This window comes from Heloderma suspectum, chromosome 3 (assembly GCF_057233095.1).
Source record: "Heloderma suspectum isolate Gila_16-S chromosome 3, 16-S_ref, whole genome shotgun sequence".
Taxonomy (NCBI): Eukaryota; Metazoa; Chordata; class Lepidosauria; order Squamata; family Helodermatidae; genus Heloderma; species Heloderma suspectum.
The window spans coordinates 86,674,155-86,700,937 of NC_139460.1; the positions used below are offsets into that span (position 1 = coordinate 86,674,155).

At 42.3% G+C, this 26,783-nt stretch overlaps 2 protein-coding genes across 2 annotated transcripts in view; one reads left to right on the forward strand and one right to left on the reverse strand.

The window, feature by feature from the left end:
• Nucleotides 1-18,929, forward strand: part of SMIM11 (small integral membrane protein 11) — a 28,831-nt gene extending 9,902 nt beyond the window's left edge. The window contains exons 2-4 of the mRNA XM_084843677.1: nt 111-188; nt 3,814-3,994; nt 6,299-18,929. Coding sequence (XP_084699803.1) covers nt 168-188; nt 3,814-3,981 — 189 coding nt within the window. The 5' untranslated portion in view covers nt 111-167 and the 3' untranslated portion in view covers nt 3,982-3,994; nt 6,299-18,929. The remainder of the gene's footprint in view (nt 1-110; nt 189-3,813; nt 3,995-6,298) is intronic.
• Nucleotides 11,079-11,927, reverse strand: C3H21orf140 (chromosome 3 C21orf140 homolog). Its single transcript, XM_084843676.1, has one exon. The coding sequence runs from the start codon at nt 11,925-11,927 to the stop codon at nt 11,169-11,171; it is 759 nt and encodes a 252-aa protein (XP_084699802.1). The 3' UTR covers nt 11,079-11,168.
• Nucleotides 18,930-26,783: the final 7,854 nt, after the last annotated feature.

The window sequence follows — 26,783 nt, forward strand, 5'->3', positions numbered from 1 at the left end:
ATATCTGTTAAAACAGATTAGTTGGAATTTTTGTCAGGTAATTCTGCCCATAGGAGTTTCCTATACAGATAGGCACAGATAGATGGTCTTAATATATCTTTATTTTTCAGGTGGCTTTTTTACCCTACGGATTTCTTAAAAACCAGCTTTGACATCACGGAATAAAGATGTTGCTCTTGAACTGGAAGGTGAGGACAGTTTAATTTGTAAAACCTTGCACGCTAATTTCTAAACCAAAGTGTTTGGAAGAAATAGTTTTGTATATTCTCTGTGGATGGGTGCCTCTCTTAGAGAACAACATTCCTGGAAGTTGTTAACGTTTGCATTTTTCTACTGTACAGATGCATTACATTGCAGGTTGTTTGCATTTGTTTTGGCTTTTTGCATGTGAGGTCTCTTACCGTGGATGTAAAACTATTATCTTGTTTCTCAGTTGTCGATAGACTACAGCTTATCTCAGCAGATGAACAGCTTCAGGCTGTCTTTTTCTGCTCATCTGCTGTGCCTTTTGTCATCGTTTCCTAAATCTGCCATTAAGCACACATCTCTTGTGGAGTTGATGCATGGGGGAATATCCTTTTCACTTACCAGAAAATAACTTCACACCTTTTGAACTGTAGCAATGACCATTTAAAACCAAGGACTGCATAATATTGCGGTAGCTTCATTAACTGGGGATGTTACAACCAGTGGAATGAACATTGGCCTTGCTTTGGCCCTTAGAGAATAAAACAAAGCACAGCCTACACCAGGGGTGGGGAACCTGAAGCCCTCCAGGTGTTGGATTCCAATTCCCTTCAGCTTCAGAATGCAGGGACAATAGTCAGGGACAATGGGAGTTGCAGTCCAACGATATCTGGAAGATGAAATGCTCCTCACCCCTGACCTTAACTTTAACCTAAATACAACATGTTTTTCAGATAAACACGCAGCATCCAGTCTACAACCTGTCTGCAGTACAGATGTGGATTTGAATATATACTACTTATAATTTGTAGTACATTTTAAAGAAATCCTAATAGAGGAATTTCAGGGTTGCTGCTAATGTTACCTTTGGAGACTTACCTGGGGAAATAACTGCTCGTTCCTTGGTCAACCAAGACAATTTCCGAAGCTCTTTGGGTGGTTTACAGAAATTAAACATTAAAATACAACATACAAAATTTAAAAGCCATTTACATAAAAACACACAGACAATATACACAAACAACATATAACTAAAAACAATTTTAAACTATCAGTCATAACTAAAGACACATCGAGGACCGATTAAAACTCATAATGTGCTGCCAAATGCCTGGGAAAAGAGATAGGTCTTAACCTGGCACCGAAAAGATAATAATGTTGGTACCAGGCGGACCTCATTGGGGAGCTCATTCTACAGATGGTGGGCTACCACCAACAAGGCCCTCTCCCTTGTTGCCACTTTCTGAGCTTCCCTCGGAGGAGGCATCCGGAGGAGGACTTTAGATGCAGAGCATAGTGTATGGGTAGGTTCATTTCGGGAGAGGCGTGCCATCAGGTATTGTGGTCTCAAGGTATGTAGGACTTTATAGGTTAAAACCAGCACCTTGAATTGAGATCAGAAGCATATAAGCAGCCAGCGCAAGTGGGCCAGAGTTGGTCTTATACATGCGCACCTTCTCGTTCCCGTTATGAGTCTGGCTGCCACATTTTGCACAAGCTGCAGCTTCTGAACCATCTTCAAGGCAGCCCCATGTAGAGCGCATTGCAGTAATCTGATTTGGAGGTTACCAGAGCATAGACAACTGAAGCCAGTTTATCCCTGTCCAGATAGCGATGTAGCTGGGCCACCAACCAAAGTTGGTAGAAGGCACTCCGTGCCACTGAGGCCACGTAAGCCTCAAGTGACAAAGGTGGTTCCAGGAGGACCCTCCAGCTATGGACCTGCTCCTTCAGGGGGAGTGCAACCCCATCCAGAACAGATTGAACACCCTCTATCCAGTCAGCAGAACCACCCACCAACAGCATCACAGTCTTGTCTGGATTGAGCTTTAGTTTATTAGCCCTCATCCAATCCATTGTCGCAGCCAGGCACTGATTCAGCACATCTACAGCCTCACCTGAAGATGACATGCAGCTCTATTTCTGCTTCTCATCAGCGCACTGATGGCAACACACCCCAAAACTCCGGATCACTGCTCTCAGTGGTTTCATGTAGATGTTGAACAGCGTGGGGACAAAACTGGCCCCCGTGGAACCCCATATTGGAGAATCCACAGGGCCGAGCAGTGTTCCCCAAGCACCGCCTTCTGAAGCCAACCCCCCAAGCAGGAGCAAAACCACTGCACTGCAGTGCCTCCCACTCCCAGATCATACAGTCGTCCCAGAAAGATACCATGGTCGATGGTATTGAAAGCCGCCGAGATGTCAAGGAGAATCAACAAGGTCACACTCCCCCTGTCTCACTCCTGACATAGGTCATCATACAGGGCGACCAAGGCTGTTTCCATGCCAAAACCAGGCCTGAACCCCGACTGAAATGGATCCAGATAATCGGTCTCCAAGAGTGCCTGGAGCTGGCTTGCAACCACCTGCACAAGGATCTTGCCCAGGAATGAAACATTTGCAACCAGTCTATAATTATTAAAGTTTTCCGGGTCTAGGGAGGATTTCTTCAGGAGCGGTCTCACCACCGCCTCTTTCAGGCGGCCTGGGACCACGCCCTCTCGCAAGGAGGCATTAATCATCTCCCTAGCCTAGCCGGCTGTTCCCTCCCTGCTGGTTTTTATAAGCCAAGAGGGACAAGGATCCAACATGGAAGTGGCTGCATGAACCTGTCCAAACACTTTGTCCACATCCTTGAGCTGTACCAACTGAAACTCATCCAAGAAAACTGGACCAGGCTATGCTCTGGATACCTCACCTGATTCACTAGAAGTAAAACTGGATTCTAAGTCCCAGCAGATGCAAAAGATTTTATCTCTTGGAAATGTATGCATTCTTCTCATGTTGATTAAGACATATTTCTGTGCATTTTTCAAAAGTAGGCATTTTTACATGTGCTCTGCTCAAATGTATGCATGCTGTCAAATGCATTTCTTTTGGTCCGCAAATCACATTGCAAGCTCAGAAATGTACGGATTTCGACTGCAGATTGTGTCCAAGTCTGTTTGGTCTGGAAAGTGCAAACTGGGTAAACTGTAACCAAAAGGAACAGAACAAACTTCTCATCCTATTTTGATCCTTCGTTGAAGGAAATATTCACTATGATGTCTATAGATTGCCAAGGAGTAAAATGTGATCTCTCCTTCCACTTTCCCCTAAGCTTCATCCATCTTGCTACCTTATCCTCCAATCCTGTTTTTCACAGACTTCTGTAAAAATTTGCTATATTGAGTGCAGATCAGAACTGCATGTGCACAGCATGGCTTTGGAGCATTTCCCCCCCTAATGTATTATTAGACAGGTCAATAATGTATGAGAAGCTGTTCTTTGAGGGAAGGAGGAGAAGTAACACACACATAGTTGAATGGCATTTAAAATATAAATGAATTGGAAATGAAATGAACTGGAAATGAATTGTCTAGTGTTAAACTAGCATAATGTGGCCCCGACACCTTCTCCAAAATTGAATCCAGCCCTCTGGCTGAAAAAAGTTCCCCACTCCTGCCTTATAGCATTGTTAGCATGATGACTAATCTAGGCCTGTTCAACTTTGAAGACAATCTGAAACATAGCTGATGAAAGGCGGTAGCTCTGCATTTTTCAGACTTGCAGTTTGCAGTTATTCCAGTACTGTCATCATTGTGGTTGAAGATATATGTGTGTGTTTTTTCTTTTTTCTTTTAGGCATTGGAAAACTTTCCACTGCTAATGTACATTTTAGCAGCTAAAACATTAATTCTTTGCTTAGCGTTTTCTGGGGTAAAAATATACCAGAGGAAAAGGCTTGAAGAAAAAATGAAAAAGGCAGAGGAGGAGAAACAGAGAAGGAAAGATGAGAAGAAGGAAAACTAAGGGGTCTTAATAGGTATGGTTTGTCTGGAAGAATGAAAATAATATTTATTATTAACTTTTATATACCTCCTTATTTGCTAAGAAGCTATTAAGGGGGGTGCACAACGATTTAAAGCAATAAAACGTTAAAACGGTAAACTGCTTCTCATTGGGGGGTTCAGACAACCACTCCATGTGTTGAAAGAATGCGTGGGGGGCGGGATTATGAGGCTACATGGTCTAGACCCACTCTCTGCACATATTGATGTAAGAAGATGGAGCCCCTCCACATGAAGGGCAATCCTGGCCCAGTATAGCTGTAGAGCCCCTGAATGTGTCTGTGGTGGTGTGGGTCTTGAGCTACACAGCCCTGTGACCCCGCTCTCACATTCTTTCAATGTCTTCATGATTGGTAGCTTTACTACCGGCAGTCTTTATATAGCACCCATCAGCTTCTGCATCAGTAATGCAGAAAGATTTCCTGTCAAACTTGGATATACCTCTCATATGTGCCATGAAGCATGCAGGTATGGAGGGTCTTAGATGTCATAGCTGAGGGACACTTGACACATTACAGTATTCCTACACATCTTTTTTCTCCTGTCTACATGAAGCATGATCATTGCATATAAACACTCTATGCAAGCAATTGAAATGGTTTCCTTCACAGAAGTGCCTTCTACATTTTTGCAAAATGTTGTAACATGAGAAATGATCCTGTCAGCTGCCCCCACTCCCCCATTTTTTTTGCAAACCCCTCAGATTAATGTTACATACATGAACACATTTAAACACACTTCTCTGAGTTTGCATGATTAAGGACAAGAGTATCTAAAAAAAAAGAAAGAAAAGGACATGTCTCCTTTCTCAGGATGTCCTCCAGTCTTTCTGCGAGCATAAACTGTATTTCAGTTTAATAGGGCTTGTGCCAATGCAATGCTCTGCAGGCTAGAATGCCCATTTTTAAAACGATGTGGATCACAGACACCACAAATATTTAGCCAACCTGAAATAAATAAAAAGCTCTTGCTCTTGAAAGGCTCAGCCATAATGCAATGAGAGTAGAATTTCCAGCTTAATCCTATGTATGTTTACTTGTGAGTGTTTGGCTTTTTGTATTGTCATTTACATCAGGGGTTGGGAAACTGTTTTTAGTCCAAAGACCAAATTCTAATCTGGTAAAGGTCTCTGGGGCTGCAACCCATCTGTGTGCAGGGCCAAAGGTAAAGTGTGCAGGGCCAAAATGGGAGTCTTCCCTATTTTAAACCTACTCACAAGTAAGCTGGACAAGGCTCTGCATGTAAGCAAGACTGGTTCACTCAGGAGCACTTTCAAAAGCAGCCCAAATACCAAGCGTCTACATATCTACTGACAAGCATGAGCAGCATGTCTACTCAGAAGCAAGCAGGACTGAATCATTCAGCAGCATCCTCCCTAGCCCCTGCCCCCTCTCCTTCCCTCTCCCCAGCACAGAAAAGCTCTTATCAGATCAGCAGCTGAACAGAGATCAGAGCTTTTCCTTGCAGGGAGAGGGGACAGGGTCTGGGGAAGAAGCTGCTGGGCCAGATGGAGAAACCCCATGGCCATATTTGGCCCGTGGGCCAGTGGTTCCCCACCCGTGCTTTACATCCTTGCGTGTGTAATACCCATGCTGCCTGCTTAAGACACATTGTGATCATGATTGTGTAGGCTGACCTACTTGAGAGCAAGTGGTTGATGGTTTTGCCTTACACAGGAGGCAGGACTTGGATGGCCTTTTGGTCCCTTCTTAGGTTACTTTTCAAAGACCATTATGTTTGCCAATTTCTGATAATAAAACAGAAAGAAAACAAAACAGATTTTAAAACAGCAGCATAAGATCTAAATTACAATATCAACAAAACATATTCAAAGAAGCAAAAAAGGAAATGCACAAATATAGTCTAAACATGGGAGTTATAGAACAGGAAAAGGATGCCAGTCGCTTATATGGATAACAAAAGGATAAGCAAAACAAATTCATACAAAGAAATGCGTTTACATTTCAGTGAGATCTGAACTGTTTCATCTTGAGGTCTTAATATAGGAAAGGAAACTCCATTGTAAAGATTGCTGTACCTCCTTCCATCACCTAGCCACACCTTTTAGAGTTATGATACAATGACACAATAACCTGAATATATAATGCAAAAAAGAAATGTTATGCACATTTCTCTGATGTGACACTTAGGAAGGGAGTTTAGAAATGTTTCCTTTATCATACTGCTTTCAGTAGGTATTACTTTTTACTATTATTTCATTTCATTTCTGTACCAGTATTTATCAGCTACTGAAAATGTAACTTCTGTTTTGTGTGCAGATTGTTAGCCATTTGGCATCCTACTTGGATTCCTTTCTTGGGAGAATCGGAGACTTCAGTGAAACTGAACACTGTCAGAGAAGTTAATTCTCCAAGAGCAACAGTTACTTAAACAATATGTTGAATGGTTTGGGGGTTGTTATTGTTGTTTTCTATATATAATAAGAATATTTTTGTCACCTGTTTATACAGTAAAAGCTCCCTTTGTAAATCTGGTGTCTCATTGGAAATTCTACATGTAAAGTTGCCATGATAAGAGGCTGTTTAAAATTTTCTTATGAGGAAGCATCTCATAATTAAATGGATCATATATTTACCTCCAAGTCATATTTATTTGTAAGTTAATTTGATAATCATAGAATAGTAGGGTTGGAAGGGGCCTATAAGACCATCAAGTCCAACCCCCTGCTCAATGCAGGAATCCAAGTCAGAGCATCCCTGACAGATGGCTGTCCAGACTCATCTTGAATGCCTCCAGTGAGCCCACCACCTCCCTAGGTAACTGGTTCCATTGCCGTATTGCTCTAACAGTCAGGAGGTTTTTCCTGATGTTCAGACGGAATCTGGCTTCCTGTAACTTGAGCCCATTATTCCGTGTCCTGCACTCTGGGATGATCGAGAAGAGATCCTGGCCTTCCTCTCTGTGACAACCTTTCAAGTACTTGAAGAGCGCTATCATATCTCCCCTCAGTCTTCTCTTCTCAAGGCTAAACATGCCCAGTTCTTTCAGTCTCTCTTCATAGGGCTTTGTTTCCAATCCCCTGAACATCTTTGTTGCCCTCCTCTGAACCACTCCAGCTGAACCCTCTCCTTCTTAAAGTGCGGTGCCCAGAACTGGGCACAGTACTCCAGATGAGGCCTAACCAGTGCTGAGTAGAGGAGAACTAGTACTTCCTGGGATTTGGAAGCTATGCTTCTATTAATGCAGCCCAAAAGAGCATTTGCCTTTTTTGCAGCCACATCGCATTGTTGATAAGCTCCCTCCCTTCCCCTATGTACTCTGATATAGCTGAAGTTGCTCACGAATAAGTCCCATTAAGTTAGTCTTGATGGTTCCACTGGTTTCAAATACTTGGGGATATGCAATCCTATGCACATTTAGGCAGAAAAAAGTTCTACAAATCCTAGCGTTCCCCAGTCAGTGGTGTCCAGTGGTGTATGTCTGCCAGTAGAATGAACACCACTGGCAGAACTTATTTTCCCAGCCCCTGCACCCCCAATCCAATCTGCTTTGGAGGATTGGGGGACTCACTGTGGAGAACATTTGCGGGGGGCAGGGTACAAGGAGAGGAGAGGAAGAAGTTGCATTGACTACTTTTGGCATCGGATGTAGCCCAGCATTTCACATTTGGTTGAAAAGGCATAATTCCCGCCCCCCTGCCCCACATTGTGTTTCAAACTCGTGTTTGAAAACTACATATGCAAATTTAGCTGCCCTTTATTTAGCAACTTGTGTCTATAATTTTAATAATTTAAGGCTGCAGTCCTGTGTGCACCTGTTATTGTTCAGTCGTTCAGTTGTGTCCGACTCTTCGTGACCCCATGGACCATAGCACGCCAGGCCTTCCTGTCCTGCGTTCTCTCCCGGAGTGTGCTCAAGTCTATATTCATTGCATCGGTGATGCTATCTAGCCATCTCATCCTCTGCCGTTCCCTTCTCCTTTTGCCTTCAATCTTTCCCAGCATCAGGGTCTTTTCCAGTGACTTTTCTCTTTTTTTTAAAACAAATATTTTAGGTGGCCAAAATATTTGAGCTTCAGCTTCAGTATCTGTCCTTCCAATGAGCAGACAGGGTTGCTTTCCTTTAGGATGGACTGATTTGACCTCCTTGCAGTCCAGGGGACTCGTAAGAGTCTTCTCCAGCACCACAGTTTGAAAGCAAATGAGGAGAAAGCCTCATTTGAACACAGCAGGACAGACATCCGAGTAAACATGCAGGCTTTTGCTGCAAGTCATTGGCCAGAAGACTTATTCTCCTTGTCACCCTTAAGAGGGAAAAAAATGATCTTTGCCATCCAATTTATTTGTTTCAGTTATAGGTTGGAGAGGCCTTACTCTTCTAAAAAAACAAACAAACTTGGGAATTGCAAGAGAAACACTGCTACACAGGAATACCATGTTTAGTAGTACACAAGTTGTGTGTGGCATATTAACATTTCATATACTGCCATCCTGTGGAAATAGGGTGAACTGCAAGACGATAGGATGAAAGTCTTGCTAAATGTAAGGCAAATATGATTGGCTGGGAATGGGATCTTATTCTTGCTTGGGAGCAAGCGTTCTTGAATTGAAGGAGGACTTACTCCTGTGTTAGTCCCACACAACAGAAGGCCCATGGGCCAATTGTGCCCTCTTTGTTTAAGTAGGGACGGGAGAAGGCCTGCATTACTATGTTTGCTTGATGAGAGTTCACAGTAAACTTTCCAGGCTGTTGTAGCCAGTTAGCCATTCTGGACACCTCACTTGCTCCACCCACTGTGTGAATTGCTGAGAGAGTGGAAAGCTTAGGTGCTGATGCTGCCAAACATGGCAAAGATAAGGGCAGAGGAGCACAGAGAAACACTGGCGAAAGAAAAAAGGGAACAGAAAAGTGGAGGTGTAGAGATACCTGTAGAAGTAAAGACAAAAGTGCTATAAAGCATGGAGAAGGGAGGAGGGGACACTGGGAAATGAACTGCAAAGAGACCTGTGTGTGGGAGGGATGGAGGTGGATTTGGGCTGATTGTAATTTATGGCCCCGTCCCTAAAACTAATGAGTCTGAAAACCATAAAATAGATCTAAATGCCAAATGTGTAATATTTCAGAATGGGAAGGAAACTAAGGCTGCATTCATATGCACACTTTCCTGGGAGTAAGCCCACTGAACACTCTGAGTCAACAAGCTTAAGAGTGCGCTGCATGTCCCTTGTCTAACCACCACAGTGAACCTGTTGTGTGGACTGTTTTAGGTTGATGGTGGGGTGGAAGTCCTTGGAAGTCCTGCTTGAAAGTTCTTGGAAGAGCCTCTTCTCCTTGAGCCCAGGAGTCAAGAATGCAGCAGGATCACTTTCTGGGTGTGATGGAGATTACAAAATGGATATATAGGGTTGAATCCAGACCTTTAGTCATACTTAAAGTAGATCCAATGAAATCAGGAAGTTAGTCATGACTAAGTTAAATTCCATTGATTTCAATAGGTCTACTCTATCACTCTGTCTGGATCCAACTCACTAGCACCACCTTATATCAGAAACCTACCATATGCTGCAATATCTGCCTGCTTCTAGCTTCCACCCATAACACCCCACAAGATCCAGTATCTACAGCCAAGCCCTACAACACAACCACATATGCTCTGACTTGTCAGAAACAGATTTACAACTTAAGGATTTACATCAGGCATTTCTTAGACTTCGAATTTCTTAGAATACCCACCCAATAAAGTGAAAAAGCCTTTCTGAAAGACCACCTCCATGACAGCTCTTCCTCCCTCAGCTGTTGCCACAAGCAACCATTCCAGCAAACTATACAGAGGGATATGAGAAGGGAATCGGCCATTCTGCCAGACCTGCTGAAAGATAACTTAATTTCTTCCTCTTACATTCCCATCCCTTTTTCTGTATGTGATTTGTCTTTTTAGATTGTAAGCCTATGGGCTTACATAGGCTGCCTTATTTTTATTTACAAGAACTAGTAAGCCACTCTGGGAGGCATTTTGCCTGAGGAACAGGATAAAAATAATTTAAATAAATAAAAGTAGCTAGTCCTTAACTACATTTGCTATTTGATTTTGCATTCAGATAAATTATTTTAAAAATTAAATGGCTATTTGTCACCCCAAAAGTATTGATATAGCTTTTTCACAAGTTCTTGACATGTTTCATATACATTATGTTAATGATCTTTACAACAACTCTGAAGGTTAGGCCTGTATTATGTCTGAACATTATACTTGGGGTCTGAGGCTGAGAGAGAATGACCTGATTTGCCCATAACGACAACCCAGAATATGGGTTGCGTACGGGTTGTTGTTGAATCGGTTGTGGTTATGTGCGAACCCTGCATTATACTTTAACTATGGGTTCTTAACTATGAACAACCCAGAAGGAGAGCCTATGATTTGTTATTGGGTTCTGATCTCTGGGTTGTTTGTGGTTAACAACCCATAGTTATCCATAGTGCAGGGTTCACACTTAACAACAACCCATGATTCCGTGACAACCCATACTCGACCAATACTCTGAGTTGTCATTATGCTCAAACAGGCTTGCCTAAAGCTCACTTGCTGAACTGAGATTTCGACTGCAAACCTCCAGGCCTTAGTTATTATTATAGTTAGCTTATTATAGTTAGCAGCACTAGCTCTTCTTGATCACGCTGAAAAGGATTACTTTTATTTCCTAGCAATGACTGACTAGTGACTAGGAGAATGTCAGGAAAGAGGTCAAAGAATCATAAGTCAGGAAAATAATGTACACGATAACCAAACTCCCTGCCTCCCAATCTGTTTTCGCTCATTCTTCTCTCCAGCACCTTAGCCAATCGGATTGAGATTCACTATGTCACAAATACAGAGCTGGAGGTAAATCTATTAGGTTTAGGACTGACATACTGATTACTCCCTTGCTTTCTCTTTTTGTCCTAGATTCATTCTGGTTCTCCCTTCCCCTGAGTGCACATCTGCAGATATGCCCGCCTCACAGCTAAACTGAATTAAATTCTTCAGTTTAAATGAAACTTATAAACCAGCATCATGTTGCTTAAAGTCATCTTAAGATTGTTCTTTTTAAAATTATTATTGTTGATTTAGAATGATAACTTAGAAGGTGAATAAACCTGCAGATTCAGTACACCAACTAGCCAACTTTTAATCAAATGGCCTAGAGAAAGTTAGGAAAACTTATCCAAGTAGTAGTTTTCCCATCTCCGCACTTTGCTAACTGCCACCTTCCATTTATTTGGGGTCATCTTTTCAATTCCTTTTTCAATCAAGTCACTGAAGAGGATGCACTGGTATGAGTAGGTCCTCTCCAAGGAGGTCAGAGAAAACTCCTTTCTGTTATTGATAATAAACCATTTCAAAGATGCCCAGGCAGCATCCATAGGGTGAAGGTAGTTGTAGGGGAAAGGCACTGAGAGAAGTTCATGACCTGTGGCCTTGGCGATTTTGGGATAGCACTTGATGGTCAATAAATAAGGGAGAGGAGTAGACTCTGGTTCAGTTATGTCCACCTCCTGACTGGGCTCTTCAGCCTTTACTCGTGATGGTCTTTTCTCTCTGACCACAATGGCACACTTCCCATAGGTGACTGACAGAAAATCACAGAATTCCTGAAAGATATCTTCTTGCTGGCCTAAGGGTAAGTCATTCCTTAGAAACACTCTGTATCTCCAGGGTACCCATCCTTGGCTGTTACCAGCATGTACAACTGTCCATATAGGCCAGTTGAGACTATCTTCATGAGGAGCCTTTTCCCCTGTTATTAGACTTTCTGAAAGATCCGTTTCTCCTAAAAAGATGGTGTTGTAGCCATTAAACTGCAGAGTTCTTAGGGCTTTTAAATATCCCAGACAGTGTTTCCTTGAAGTAGCATCATGAGAACTCCGGTGGATGATGTGCTTTAAAAGTGGATTTACAATGCGATACATCTTGGACTTCCAGGTGAAATGGAAGTGCACACAAAGTTCTGATGATGTCCAGGACAGTGATGATCTCACAATGGACTTCATTGCATGTGTTATTCAATCACATCTAAACAAAAACTGAACAATGTATCCACAGATTTTAGGTGGCAGCAGGGCGCAATCCTATGCATGTTTAGACAGAGAAAAGGCCTACAACTCCCAGCATGCCCCAGCCAGTTCTCTGTCTAAACATGCATAGGATTGCGCCCTAAATCATGGAGTGTAATTGTAGAAAATAACAAATTGCTTTATTTAGAGAAAAACCCAATCTTTTAGCACAGCTAAATCTTGTTCTCTCATTGCTATGTGTTAATATCTAAAATGAGTGAGCCACTAAGAAAGGCATTTTGAGCATGGATGAGAAGAGCTATTAGCGGACTATATCCTTCAATTGCATGTGTTATTCAATAGGCCAGAACAAGTCCCAGGCATTGCAGGCTAGTTAATAGCTAGGTTTCTCTCTTGAATAAGGAACCAACTTGCCAAGTCTCTAGATGTCTGGGGGCTTTCAAAGGGAAGCAGATGACAAAAGGAGACAATATTGGGATATGTGAGCCATCTCTCTCCGAGCTCCTGAATCATTTTCCATTTCTTTCATGCATGAATCTTGGATCAGAGAGGGTTAGGTGATGAATCTTTTGTTGTTCATACTTATTTCTCTCCATTTAAATGTGAACAGATTTTAAAACTAGGATAAACTTTCCAGGGATTTGATGAATGCCTTCCAGCTAAATCTGCTTGGCTAGTATAAGGCTCTGGCACCACTGTCAAGCTCAGTTGCATAATTCCCTGGCACTCTCCTTTTGCCTAGAACAATCCGCTCCTTTATTAGATACATAATCACATCCATGCCTTGGTAATTCTCAACTGAGCAGCATTCATATGTTTATAAGTATCAGTATTTAACATGGAGCAATGGGCAAGAATTTTTGCAAGTCCAACATTTGTTTGTAAGGATGAAACAATATTTCCAATAACTGATGAAGCGACCCAGGGAAGGCTGCCTCTGGCTGGCAGTTTTTTTTAAATATTCCGTATAACTGGAGCATAAATGATGATGACTTGTGGGGATTTGCTAGGATAGTTATGTTTCCCAGTGCACACTGGGCTGGAGGTAATAGCCACTTCTGTATGGTGCCATTTTAGATGAAAAACAAAAGATTGGTCATTTGTCAACATAGGATGCTGGGTTCTCATCACTTTCAGTTTAGCACAGCTTCAGTATATAGCCAATTATGGTAGGTCGTTCTTTCTGAATGGAATTTCGATCCCTATTTGGATCCTGAAAAATTAAAGATCCAGGTTTGATTTACCTACCTCTGTCCCACTTATCTGCCTGACTGGCTGTCTCATTGTTATGCAAGTTATGTGACTCCTATTACTATAGTTCTTATATACCTCTCCAGAATAGAAAATGTTGACCAAAATAAAAAGCACCCCTTAAGTCTGTAGTGTTGCACAAATAAAAAGTTCAGTGTGCTGGATACAATTAAGAATAAAATCCAGTTTCACGTTCACACTTTGCTGATAACTGTTATGGAAGTACAGGGAGGACAGTAATCTGAACAAGTCATGACAAACCAATAATCTGAGAAATCAATCACTTTAATAATTTTCTTCACAGCTCAGTCTTTCCCCCAACTTTGCTGTGGGCAGGTTATATCAACATTATAACATTCCATTATGAATGTGATGTGATTGTATTATTCAGGTGGCACAGGTGTTGAAATGTTTACACATTTTCAGGCAACTTAAACTAAGAGATTCATTCATTTCATTTATTGCATTTCATTTCATTTACTGTGAAACGCCCAGAGAGCTTCAGCTATTGATTGGTATAGAACTGTAGTAAATAAAATTAAAAATAAATAAATTTCTATACTGCCCAAGAGCTGAAGCTCTCTTGGCAGTTTACAAAGATCAGTGAAGGCAGAAATATCTCTAGATCCTTTCAGACAGGTTCTCAAACTAAAATCCACATATCTTTTAATGTATTTTTTTGTATTATTCTGAAGACAGCCTTTAGCTTAAAGGTTTCATATTAACTGAGTCCATGTGTTTATATGTGTTGATGCTGGATTTTGTGAATATTAGATGCTTTGTCATACAACAGATGTCCAACCATATTCCTTTACCTGCAGATCGTGCGAATACAAATAACTTGATCCTGCTCTCCCCTCCGCCTTGCCAGCAACTGGGAACTTTTCTACACGGGGCATGTATTGTGTGCTTGCGATTCCTCACTCGCAGTTGTTTACAGGCTCTTTAGATGATGGTGTGATCCTCCACTTTTGCTTCTGTTTTTCAGAACACTTTCCTGTTTTGTTTTTTCAGAATGGGGAAAGTGCATTATTATTTTAGAATGGGGAAAATGGTGCTGTTTCTCCTTGTGTATTTGAGCTATTCTGCTATAGCACAGCTCCACCTTGAGGTTATGCAGTAGAAAAGCAGGAAAGGAAAAGCTCTTTGTGAGAGCTTGGATTTCAATTCTGTGATGAAACTGAAAGTAGATATAGTAATTAAGAGCCTCATGTAGAAAAGCTCTGATATTCAGTGCCAGACATATAGATATGGCTGGACGGTCATCTGTCAGGGATGCTGTAGCTGCATCCTTCAGTGCAGAGCCTGCACTGATATGGGGGTTAGACTAGATGATCTCCGAGACTCCTCCAAGTTCCCTTCCAAGTCATGCTAGCTAAATGGAATCTCCAGGTTCAGAAGTGCTATAGAATCATATCCTGTGATTCTATACCACTTCTGAATCTGGAGATTCCATTTAGCTGTCACGACTAAGAGCCATTGATAGACCTGTCCTCCATGAACTTGCCTAAACTCATTTGAATGGCATCTAAAGCATCTTTTATAGGCATCTAAGCCAGTGGCTAGTACCACATCTTATGCCAGCAAATCCCATAACTTAATTATACTTTGTGTTTCAAAGGGTTAGGGGTAGAGATCTGCCACACCTCTGTCTCCAGCCTTGGAAGGGAAGATCTGCAGTATCCTATGGGTACTGCAGATCTTCCCTGGGACACCCTCCTAGAGACCAGAGTATTGCTCTCTTAGGTTGGAAGAACACATTACAAGAAATGTGGGGCTGCTGCCAAACATGACATGTACCCACCATCACTTTCTGCCTGTAACACCTAGTAAAAACTTAACCCTGACTACTGGTGTGTTCCCCACCCCTGCCAGCATCAGCCAGTATATGAAGCGGGGGCAAGAGGAATAGTTCATGTTTCTTGTAATGTCTAATTCTGCCCTCAGTTTAATGTAGACTTCAGATTAATTGGATTCTCACATAGTCTTGCTCGTCCATTTCCCTTTGTATCTGAGACTCTTGCTAGATCTGGTTGCCTGCCTTTATCTTTACATATTAAGCATAGTTATTGGTGCTAAACATTAAGAAAAATAAATAATCCCTAAATCAAGAAGAAAAAGAGGAAGAGTGCCCACAGGCCTCAGCTAGACAAGCAAATGCCTTCTAAAGGGCAGAATGAGGAACACCAGGAGGGCAATGGCTTTCTTCCTCCATGAGTGATGACACTATAAAAGCATACGCTGAACAAGGATATAAAGATCACATCAAGTTTGGGCTTGATTTCAATCTCTCATTGGAAAGTTCCAGGCTGGAATAGGAAAGCCATTGTGCCACTCTGGAATATATGGCTCTTTTCATCCACTGTGAGTGGGAAGGCTGCACTCGAAGAGGCTCGCTGGGTCCAGACTGGTACAATTTGAGCCCCATGCTCCAGTGGGCAACAGAACCAGCTACAGTTAAAAATAAGCCGCCAGGCTGCATATGAAGGGCACTTTCATACATTTCTTAGCACTGATTCCAAGCTTGGAGCCTCAGATGCGGTTGCGCAGCAATCAGTCCCAGCAGTGCTAGGCTCCGATATGGCACTCTTGTCAACAGCAGCCAGTGTGCTTTTGCAGGAAGGCCGTCTTCCATCTCCTGGAAATTTCTCTTGATATAGATAGTCCATGTAATTTTCCCGCTGCCTGGAAACTATATTGCTGATCATCAGAGAGAAAAGGAGGAAGCCAAAAAACCCAACAATAATCAGGATGTATAGAGAAGCGGCAATCTCCTCCTGTTCCACAATATATGGGTTTGTAAAATTAAGATATGCTTTCTTTTCCCTTTCTTGTGCATAGACGTACACCAAACTCTTCAGAACAGACTTTACTTCAGTGGGGCTGACATTCATTTTGAGAATGCCACTTGGGCTGCAAAAACAAGGGGAGGGGGAGAGAAAATAATATTCAGTGTTATGTTTGACATAAGATGACTTTCTCTTCCCCGTTGCAACAAGCAGGCATACCAAGTATTCACAGACCACTTTTCTAAGCAGAGCGCTTTCCTTAATGAACTGGGCTTGAGATACAACATTATTGCTGTGTCACAACTCTCATGAAAATTAATGTAGAACCATTCACTTGACAAGCTCGTGGTGCCTGTTGTGAAATCAATTAGATTAGTTTGCCTCTGTCCTTTGTATCATGTATCTAACATGATCCATTTATAATTACAGGGCTTCCTGGGTCCTATGACATCACACACACACACAAAAATACATGATGCATTCTCTATGTTTTAAGCAGAAATGTCACTAATCTCTACCATGCCAATGTTCCATACAGAAATGTGGTTGAAGGGGTTGCTTTATTCTTTGCCCCTTAGCACCTACTTTTTTTATAAAGAGGATGTCAGTTTTTTTCCTGAAAGCTCAGAAGCCATTTCTTTCTCATATTCCTCCTAGTTTTCAGATACAGCAGTATGATCCCAATCCTCAGTTTACCATAATATACTTCTTTATACCAACAACAGCAACAACAAGATTCTGTCATATCCCGCTTTATACTAAATGTGGATCCAGAGGTATATACCCACTGATAACCCAGGATGTAGCTTTTCAAAGTGACAGAAACCTATCCGTTAAAGATCATAAAAGATGTACTAGCAAAAGAGAAAAAAATGTTGATTATAAATGTGGGAACATGTAAAGTTCCCATGAAAGATAGAACTGATTGACTGATTGATTGATTGATTGATTGATTTAGAAAAGGTGCTGGACTTACAGCAATATTAAGCAGGAGTTGACTTTGGATGAGATCATGGTGAGGTACCAAACTCAGTACAAACTGCAGCTCCAGCTGGGGTTCTTCCTCTTCCACTCAGCCATCCTACCCTATCCCAAACACAATGTCTTCTCCTCTGGTCTCCAACAGCTGTTTTATATCATCTGCTCTCCTGACTCCTTGCTGAATCTTACTTTTGATTGTAGACAGGAAGGCATTTCCTTTCATGCACCATTTTTGATGCTTTTTTGTGAAGTCCTGCTGCGAGCTATCACTGGCCATGTGAAGCTGCAGGAACATCCTGGATGATTCAGGTCTGCTATTCCTGGCAACTCATCTTCCTCCTCTCCTCCCTTGGTATTATTAAACTTTAATGGCAGTGTTTACTCTGCCATGAGGCTGGTGACTGGTCCCTCTGGAATTCTAGCACCCATTAACATTCAAATAACCCCTGCCATCCACCACTGCATACACCAGGAATACTTAATAGTAACAGTCATAGAATTAAAGCAGCAGATGTGGGCAATGCCTTTGCCTTGCATAAAGTGCAATGGCAAGAACATGCCCACAGTGAACACAAAACTAGTAGGAGCCACAGTCCAGACCTTTACTCAGCTGTGCCATAAATCTTCTGTTCTATTGCACTTCTGGCAGAGAAGGCTTGCCACGAGCTGTGTGTGTGTGTGTGTGTGTGTGTGTGTGTGTGTGTGTAAGGGAGGAGAGAGGTAGAGAGACAGAGACAAAGAGGAAAGAAGTGATGGGTGAAAGAGTACCTTCATGGGAGTGTGAGGACAGTGGTTAGGAAGGGGGAGATAAGAGCAGAGTTGGGGGTTAGGACTGTGGGGGGAAGTGAGAACTATGTTTAGAAAGGAGAAAGAGTAGGGTTAGGGTTGGGGTTAGGAGTATGTGTGTGTGCGAGAGAGAGAGAGAGAGAGAGAGAGAGAGAAAGGTGCAACAGGATCAGCATGTGATGCGGGGGAAAAGATTATCCCACAGCCCATTGATTTATGTATATAAGGGCTCCCCATCACGGTGCCCACACAGGTCTTCATCCCCTGCCCCCTTCAAAAAATGTATTTTAATAAAAAATAGAAAAATGTTAGGGCACCAGGTTCTCCTTGTTCCTGGACCTTCCACTGATCAGCTGTTTAGTGGGCAGGAAAGAGAAAGCAAGGCAAAGGGGTAGAGGGGAGAGAAAGAGCCAGGCTAGAGGCTAGGCAGGAAAAGAAACAGTGAGGTAAAGCAGTAGGTGGGAGAGAAATAGCGAGGCTAGAGGCTGGGAGTGGAGAGAAACAGCAAGACAAAGGCATGAGAGGGAGAGAAAGAGCAAGGCTTGGGACTAGGTACGGAGAGAAGGCTAGGGTGGGGAAGGGAGACAAATAGCAAAGAAAAGGGTTGGGGAATAGATTAGTGAGGCTAGAGGCTGGGAGCGGAGAGAGCAAGAGAGAGAATGCAAAGGGGAAATGTCTATGTGGATGGGTGAAGATTGGGCAGCCCAGGAAGCAACTCTATTTCCCTGTCCTTCCCAGCCTCTAGCCTCGCTATTTCTCTCCTACCCACCACTTCTTGACTAGCCAAGCCCCTACGGCAGCCATTATGTGACTTGCTACATCCACTATGGGAGCCATTTTGTGGTGGCGCCCACAGTAGTTTCTCAAATTCCCAAATGTGGCCACAGGTCCAAAAGGTTGGGGACCCCTGGTGTATATTAATGGGTATAGGTATGTGTCAGCCAAAATACTGGCTGCACTTACTTTATTTACAAAGTAAATACAAAACACGTTGAGAAGCATGGCACCTCTGTTCCCAGATAAGATGCTATGTCAGTGATAGATACCTTAGTTGAACTGTTGCGAGGATCCTGATCTAGATAAACTTCTCTTGTGTTTTATCACAGTTCAGTTGTGTACTGTGGAATAAACTCTTTCTAGATTTCCTTTTTTTCTGAAAAGTAGAACACAGACTGTGAACCCTGGAAAGGTTTTCCAGATGCAACAAACAAAATGACACAGGATTGTCTAGCCTTCTCAAGACAGAGGAGCCACAATTCCTTCTCCAAGCTATCTAACACGTGGAGATCTTGAATATTACACCATCTTACAATCCTCCATGCTTGTCTCATGATTTCCCTGAGCAGTTAAGACAAATTGCTAGACTATACTGGCTCTGTGCCAACTGAAGCCAACACTGCTGCCAACACTCTACACTTTTACAGGGGGTCTAGATCAGGCATGGGCAGAATTTAGATCTTCAAAGTTTTGGACTTCAACTCCCAGAAGCCCCTGCCAGCATGGTCAATGGTCAAGAATGGTTGGGGTTGAAGTCCAAAACATCTGGAGATCTACCTTCTGCCCACCCCTGGTCTAGATGATGACATCTTCCACTTGTAACCCTGTTTTCCCATCACTTCTTCCATCTTTTTTCTTAGCACAGAAAATATGTTAAAGAGGAAAAGATGGAATAACTGCACTGTGTCCTTTGACTGGTAATGTTAGGAGCCATCTGTCTGGAAGCTCCCTCAGGTAAGAGATGAAATCTGAATCCACCATGATTACTATATGCCAAGGGAGTTGAAGGAGGCAAAAAACTGAATGGCATTTTCTGAATGTCATAGAATCATAGAATAGTAGGGTTGGAAGGGGCCTATAAGACCATCAGGTCCAACCCCCTGCTCAATGCAGGAATCCAAGTCAGACTCAGAGCATCCCTGTCAGATAGCTGTCCAGCCTCATCTTGAATGCCTCCAGTTTAGTTTATAAGAGCACGTTTTAGTTGCAAATATGTAGTTGTTTGTATGCACACAGGCATAATTCTTTCCATTAGCAAGAACTAAGCCAAGAGTTCTTTAAAAAAATCCTTGTTCTGCTCTTTCTCTGATGGCATTTTCTTGAAGAAACCATACCAAAGTAAGGGTAAGAGCAAGAGCAAGTAGGAATGCTCCCTTCTCTCCCTCAGAGCTCTTCTAGGAAGAGACGTTGATGAAAAACAGCAGCACCACCAGCAGTAGGAAGGGTGAATCACTGAAACGCCACCCCACCTTCACAGTGTCCAAATGGGGTGGTGACATTGAGTGTGGGGCATATCACCTCAGCTTTGCAATTCACCCATGGCTATTTTTTAAAACCCAGTCAATAATGTTCTAGTTTAGTGGGTGATTTGGGTCAGACAGGCAATAAATGCTGTCATAATATTTTAAAAAACAGTTGTATGCCCATCTAGAATCAACATTTCCCACCTAGCCCCTTCCCCACAAAACTAGAGTCTTCAGAATTCCCTGGAAAGAAAGAAGGAATGGTTATCAAATCAGTTAAGTATATGCTGTGAATATGCTCTCTCTTAACTCTCTGTCTATGGCTTCATATGTTGAAATTGTCTAAAAATGCGGGACTTGAGTGAAGAAATACTTGATTTGCTGGGATGATATAGAACTGATATAAGGGAAGGGGGAAAGAGAACATTTGAATGAGCAGTTGTGTGTGGGGTGGGGTGGGGTGGGGTGGGGAGAAGCATGAAGAATGTGGTGTGTGGTCATCAACAACCTGCGCAGCCTATCATAGCTAACTAGAGACACTGATATTCTCACAAGACTTCTTAACAGACCCATAGCAATGTGCTGTAGGATTGGAAGAGAAATAAATCCAGAAGTTTGATAGCCTAGTCATTTTGGGGCAGAGACTGGCTTGGCAGTGTAGTGGTGCAAACAATGACAGCCAGTGTGGTGTAGTGGCTAGAGTGCTGGACTGAGAGTCGGGAGATCCGGGTTCTAGTCCCCACTCGGCCATGGAAGCTCACTGGGTGACTTTGGGCCAGTCACAGACTCTCAGCCCAACCCACCTCACAGGGTTGTTGTTGTGAGGATAAAATGGATGAGGAGGATTATGTACGCCGCCTTGAGTTCCTTGGAGGAAAAAAGGCGGGATATAAATGTAATAAATAAATAAATAAATAAATAAATGAGTTGTACTTTCACAACTAACAGCAGCATCCTATGTCTGCGATGGGAGCTGTGGACAGAATTGGTTGATTCTTTCTCCTGCCAGTGCAACCTTCAGCTTTGCCTTCTTTTCAACATACTTAAGATGGCCATCAGTGGCCATCAATGTCCTACTCCTGTTGCATCAGTCACTTTACTATGGCACGGCAAGGGGTTCTTGGCAGTGTAGCAGCACTCATGATTACTACTGGGCCAGCATTTATTCCAGAATCAGCTCCTTCTGAATTGCCATTAGAAGGCTAGAGACCAATATTGTTTTCTGTTATTTGTTGCACAGCAGCTCTTTGGATCAACCCATTTGATTAGGAATATAGCAGTGAGATATTTTGTGATCTTGAGATGAAATGTTAGATGTGTTTAATGGGTGCTAATATGTTCACTGAAACATATAGACAATAATTAATAGCTATATTCCTGACAAATTCAAGAGAAAATGTGTAATTAATATTAACTCCTAATATGCTAATGGGAAGAATTATTAGCTGACATTATAAACACATTAAGGCTGCAATCCTAAACACCCTTACCTAAACACTAAATTCCATTGAGGACAATGGGACTTCTGAGTAAATATGAATAGATTGTGCTGTTAGAGTAAAATGCCACCTGCTGCTTTAGTGAATATAGATCACTGCTGGTATGGTAAACCTGTGGAGCTCAATTTTTACTTGAATTTGTAGTCCCTGAGGCTTTTCTTATAGCACATACAAACACAGTATCATTTCACAAGCAAAAATGTTAGGGAATAAACAGTTTAAGCACCACTTTCCCTTTCAAACCTTTCAAACTCTCAAGGAGGAAGGAAACAATCAACCAAAGTAAAGTTTATAGTGTAGTAATTTTATGCATGTTGCGTTGTTTGATAAAATACTGGCTGTGCTTATTATAGTGAGCTGATTAACAACTCACATTGTCTCTTTGTGTGATTGTGTGTGTGCACATGTGTGTATGTGATGGTGTTCTGTCCCCCATCAGTTCACTGAGTATCTATCTGTGAACAAATTCTGGATTTCAGAAAACTGGAGCTATTGCCACTGATGTCACCTGGATATCCTAGGAAAATTCTGGGTCCAGGAGCACCCAGTTTGTGCTTGGCTCTTCAGGGGCAGTACAATCCTGTGTAGGACAGAGTGTATACCATCGCCCAAACTTTCAGCGTCCCTGACCAATAGCACATTTAGTTTTCTTGGATTAAGTTGCAACTTGTTTGCTCTCATCCACACCAAGACTGGTTCCAGAACCAGTTCAGAGTTTTTACCACCTTCCCAGAATCAGATGATGGATGGACAAGAGACATGGAGCTGTATGCCATCAGTGTATACTGATGGGATTTCAGCCCAGATATCACAACTGCTTTATCATACATCTTCATATCATTTCAGACACATTTTTGTCCTATGGTGGTAGTTTATATATTCCACTGCAAGTCATCAAGGTATCTGCATACGTCCATCATTCTGAGCACTTTCTCATACCAATCTAAGAGCCTTTAGTTTGTACAAACTTGGAGCCAAATTACATGTTACGTTACCTAAGGCTCGTCTTTTGTTTGTTTGTTTATTTATACTCTAGAGTAAGTATGCGTGGCCCCAGTTTGGACTGGGATCATCGAGCACAGAGAAGAGAAAATTAAACCGCCCCCTGTTTGCTTCCTGAAATTGCACCCCCTCCCCAGTGTGGGGGTTAAAAAAAGAAGAAAAAGTCTCCATTGGCTTTTCAAAAAAAGCACTAATCACAGTGCTACATCTGGTGTAAGAACCTGTAATGTACTTCCTCTATTTGTCAAGACTTTTCTGTAAGAGAAATTTCACACAGCTAAACTTATCCATTTAACTGTGTGAAGGAAAACAGTGTGACCATCTCTCAATTATTATTTTTGTGACAAGGTAATCCCTACAGAGAGAAAATGCCTGTCAGAAACTTAGCTTTTATAAACAGAAATATGGGGAAGTAAATAAGTGCATATAATAAACAAACAAACTAGATTTCATGAAAAAGGGGGGAAAGAAAGAAAATCGAGTGTACATATATATGTTATGTCTATGGAAATTAATGGTGTACACATGGTACAAAAAAGTGAAGATAGATCATCGATTTGACAGATTTTTGTAATATGAATATCATTTCAAAGATGACAGAAATTTTTTAAAGCCTGTCAGAAAAGGAGGAAAGAGAAATTATTTTTTATACAGATACCAAATTTGAATATCTTAATTTCTTTGAAAGACTTGTGGGAAAATTGATCAACCTTAAGATCTGTGGTTTGAGCGCACGCGCACGCGTGCACACACACACACACACACACACAAAGTGGGAGAGGGGAGTAACTCCTCTCTCTCCTTCCCTTACATAGTTATTGCTGAAAACTCAGGCAAGTACAAAGACCAGTTATAACAAAACATATATAATAGCATACACCTGTTATGGATGTACTTACACTTCATGCTTGTCTATCCGGTGTGATGAGCTGTCCTTTCTGAGCTAAACTTAACGCAACCCTTAAACTGACTGTGTAGTGAATATAAGAAAAGAGGAGTGGCTTCTTTTTCCTTCCAGCAAGCAAATATTCAAGGAAGTAGCATACATGACAAAAGTCAAAATCCCAAGCATGTTTACTCATAAGAAAATCCAACTAATACCTATGAGGTGGACTCGATAAGTGTCCTGAGGATTTTTGCCAGAATGTCATCCAAAGAAATGCAATAAGATGCTTGTTGATTTTTTAGGATTTTAGGATATAAGGAGGTTACTGGGCCTTGTCTTCCTGATATCTGGTAAATATATTCATTCTTTGCATTATCTGCAAGCTGATTGCCTTCATACTGGAAATGTTGAAGAATCCGTCTAGAATTGTAGATGGATTAGCATTTGTTGCTTAACATGGGAATTTTTTACATGGGGACATTGCATGGTCTGAGCCATAGCTTTCTGTGGTTGATGTTTCTGTTTTATCCAATGTAAATGAATACCTCCACATTTCTTACTTTTACCCCAAGGCAAATGAGTCATGGAAAAGGAAGAAAGGAGTATTGTTACAAGACTCTGACATGAAGTAACTCCATGATGCTCCTTCCTCTTACTAGCTTTTCCTGCTATGCTGTGCTTCCTGAACTGGGCTGGGCGTGGATTTAGTTTGTACATCCATCAAATGTCATATCAGTGCACGTTACACCACTTAGTTTATAGACCCATTTCATGACTAACAATACAGTTTACACCATTTGCTGTGACAGTTTTCATGGAAGCCTCAGCAACCTGAACAGATATTTTCCTGAAATTTTCTAACTTCCCTGAAAGCCAAACTACAAATTACATTAAAAACTTTTTAAAGAATGTGCTTAGAATTAGCTAATACTTCTTCTTTAGAAACAGCAGCTGCTGGAGGGGGAGGACAGATCTGCAGTGGAGGCAGGGATCTTGATCAGGATCCTGGAGTCGTGGGCAGGGGGAGATTTTCCATTTAAAAATGCCCCTTGAAGCTGGTATTTGCTTGCTGAAAGTGCTATTTGCCATCCCCTGAAGTTGCCTTTTTCTAAAGAAAGAGATGGGGACAGTTCTAAGCACATCAGTTAAAAATGCTTTTAATGTTACAAGTTGTTAGGCCCTGAACAGAACTTGTATTATTGGTTTCTCCTGTACCAGCACTTTCATCATCTATTTGTAGCAATTCCACCTGGCTCCAGCAGAGGGAGAAGTGGGACAGTGGGGCCTACTTAGGCCCACCTGGGACCAACTGTCCTGAACTACCATCTGTCAGCAGACCTTCCACCCAGCTGCAGCTGAGGGAATAATGGGACAGTGGGGCCCACTCCATGGCTCAGCAGAGAGACCAGCTGCCATTGGCTTCTCCCCTTCCCAAACTGTCAGCATTTATTTATAAACTGGGCATTCCTCACAATTGTCCACTTTTGCAGTTCCTTCCCAGCAGGGTCACGAGAACTCGTGTGCACAGGGCCTCAGTGAGGGCGGGTGTCTGCAGAGAACGCTTGGTATGTACATTACATCAGCCTTCCCCAAGCCAGTGCCCATCAAATGTTTTGAACCCAGGATTCCTGCCCACTGGCCGTGCTGGCTGGGGCTGATGGGAATTGACATCCAAAACATCAGGAGGGCACCAGGTTGGGGAAGGCTGCATTACATCATGGCATACCATCTTCTACCACACAGGGTCCAGGCAAACACCTGAACTCATAGTCAGTTTATCTTACAGTTTTCAATAAAACACAGGTGAAAGGCAGACTCTAAAGAATTCAGGCAATAAACTGTTTAGGACCTTTCTGGTCAAATATGTATTTGAAGGATGTCTCTCCAAGCATAATTTTTGAAACTAGAACTATGGGAACAGAAAATCTTCCCCTTACCACACCCCATCCACTATCTACCTCACTAGTTTGCACCATACAGCAGCCTCCTAAGAGAACGTTATGCTGTTGTTCATACCAAGATTCCCAGTGTGGATTATACAGAGCAGATGCAGGCCAGATTATGTTATAGGAGAGGCATAGCAGCCTGAACATGTATTAAAATGGTATGAAATTGGTTGTTGACTGTAGTAATAATTGTATCATGTTGGTTTACCAACATGGAGAGGGTTCAGAGGAGGGCAACAAAGATGATCAGGGGACTGGAAACAAAGCCCTATGAAGAGAGACTGAAAGAACTGGGCATGTTTAGCCTTGAGAAGAGAAGACTGAGGGGAGAGATGATAGCACTCTTCAAGTTCTTGAAAGGTTGTCACAGAGAGGAAGGCCAGGATTTCTTCTCAATCATCCCAGAGTGCAGGACACGGAATAATGGGCTCAAGTTACAGGAAGCCAGATTCCGGCTGAACATCAGGAAAAACTTCCTGACTGTAAGAGCAATACGACAATGGAACATATTACCTGGGGAGGTGGTGGGCTCTCCCACACTGGAGGCCTTCAAGACGAGGCTGGACAGCCATTTGTCAGGGATGCTCTGACTTGGATTCCTGCATTGAGCAGGGGGTTGGACTCGATGGCCTTGTAGGCCCCTTCCAACCCTACTATTCTATGATTCTATGATACCCTTGGTTAGAATTCTGAATTCTCCACGTGTTCTCAACATTCCCCTGCTTTCCACCACCTTGTCAAAAAGTTTGTTCTGACAACAGGGCCAGTGTCAAGGGCACCTGCTGAGGGCCCATACCTTAGCAGGGGCCGACTCGAGTTGCTCCCTCCTCTTCACCATTACAACCTCTCACTCTAGCTCAGTCAACAATGCAACAATGGAGCTGCAGTAGATGCCATTGCCTAGTTGCTCAATGGTTCTCTGCCTGTCAAGAAAGCAAATGGTAGCTGTGCTGCCCCCAGCTCTGTATTGTATTAAAGTATAAGAAATGTATATTATACTGTTGGTGGAGATATCAAGGATTTGCTATCCAGGCCTGCTGTAGCTGGATCCTAGCAGTCTGAGATGAACTAGTAGAGGGAAGTAGTAGAAACTGTGAATTAATTACTTCCAAAAAGCAAGGAAGCAAACATCAAAAACACACAGCTTTGGCATAGCTTTAAGGCTCCTAAATGGGTTATTCCAATTCATGGGAATCTCAGTAACTTTGGAAGCACGCATTTTGAGAACAAGCCTCATTGACCACAACGGGAGTTACTTCTGAATAGACACATATTTTTGTGCTGGTAAACACAGGGATGGGAAACAAAGGGACAGGAAACACCTCTTGATTATTGATAATTTAAATTATCATAGTGAAAGGGACACCCCTG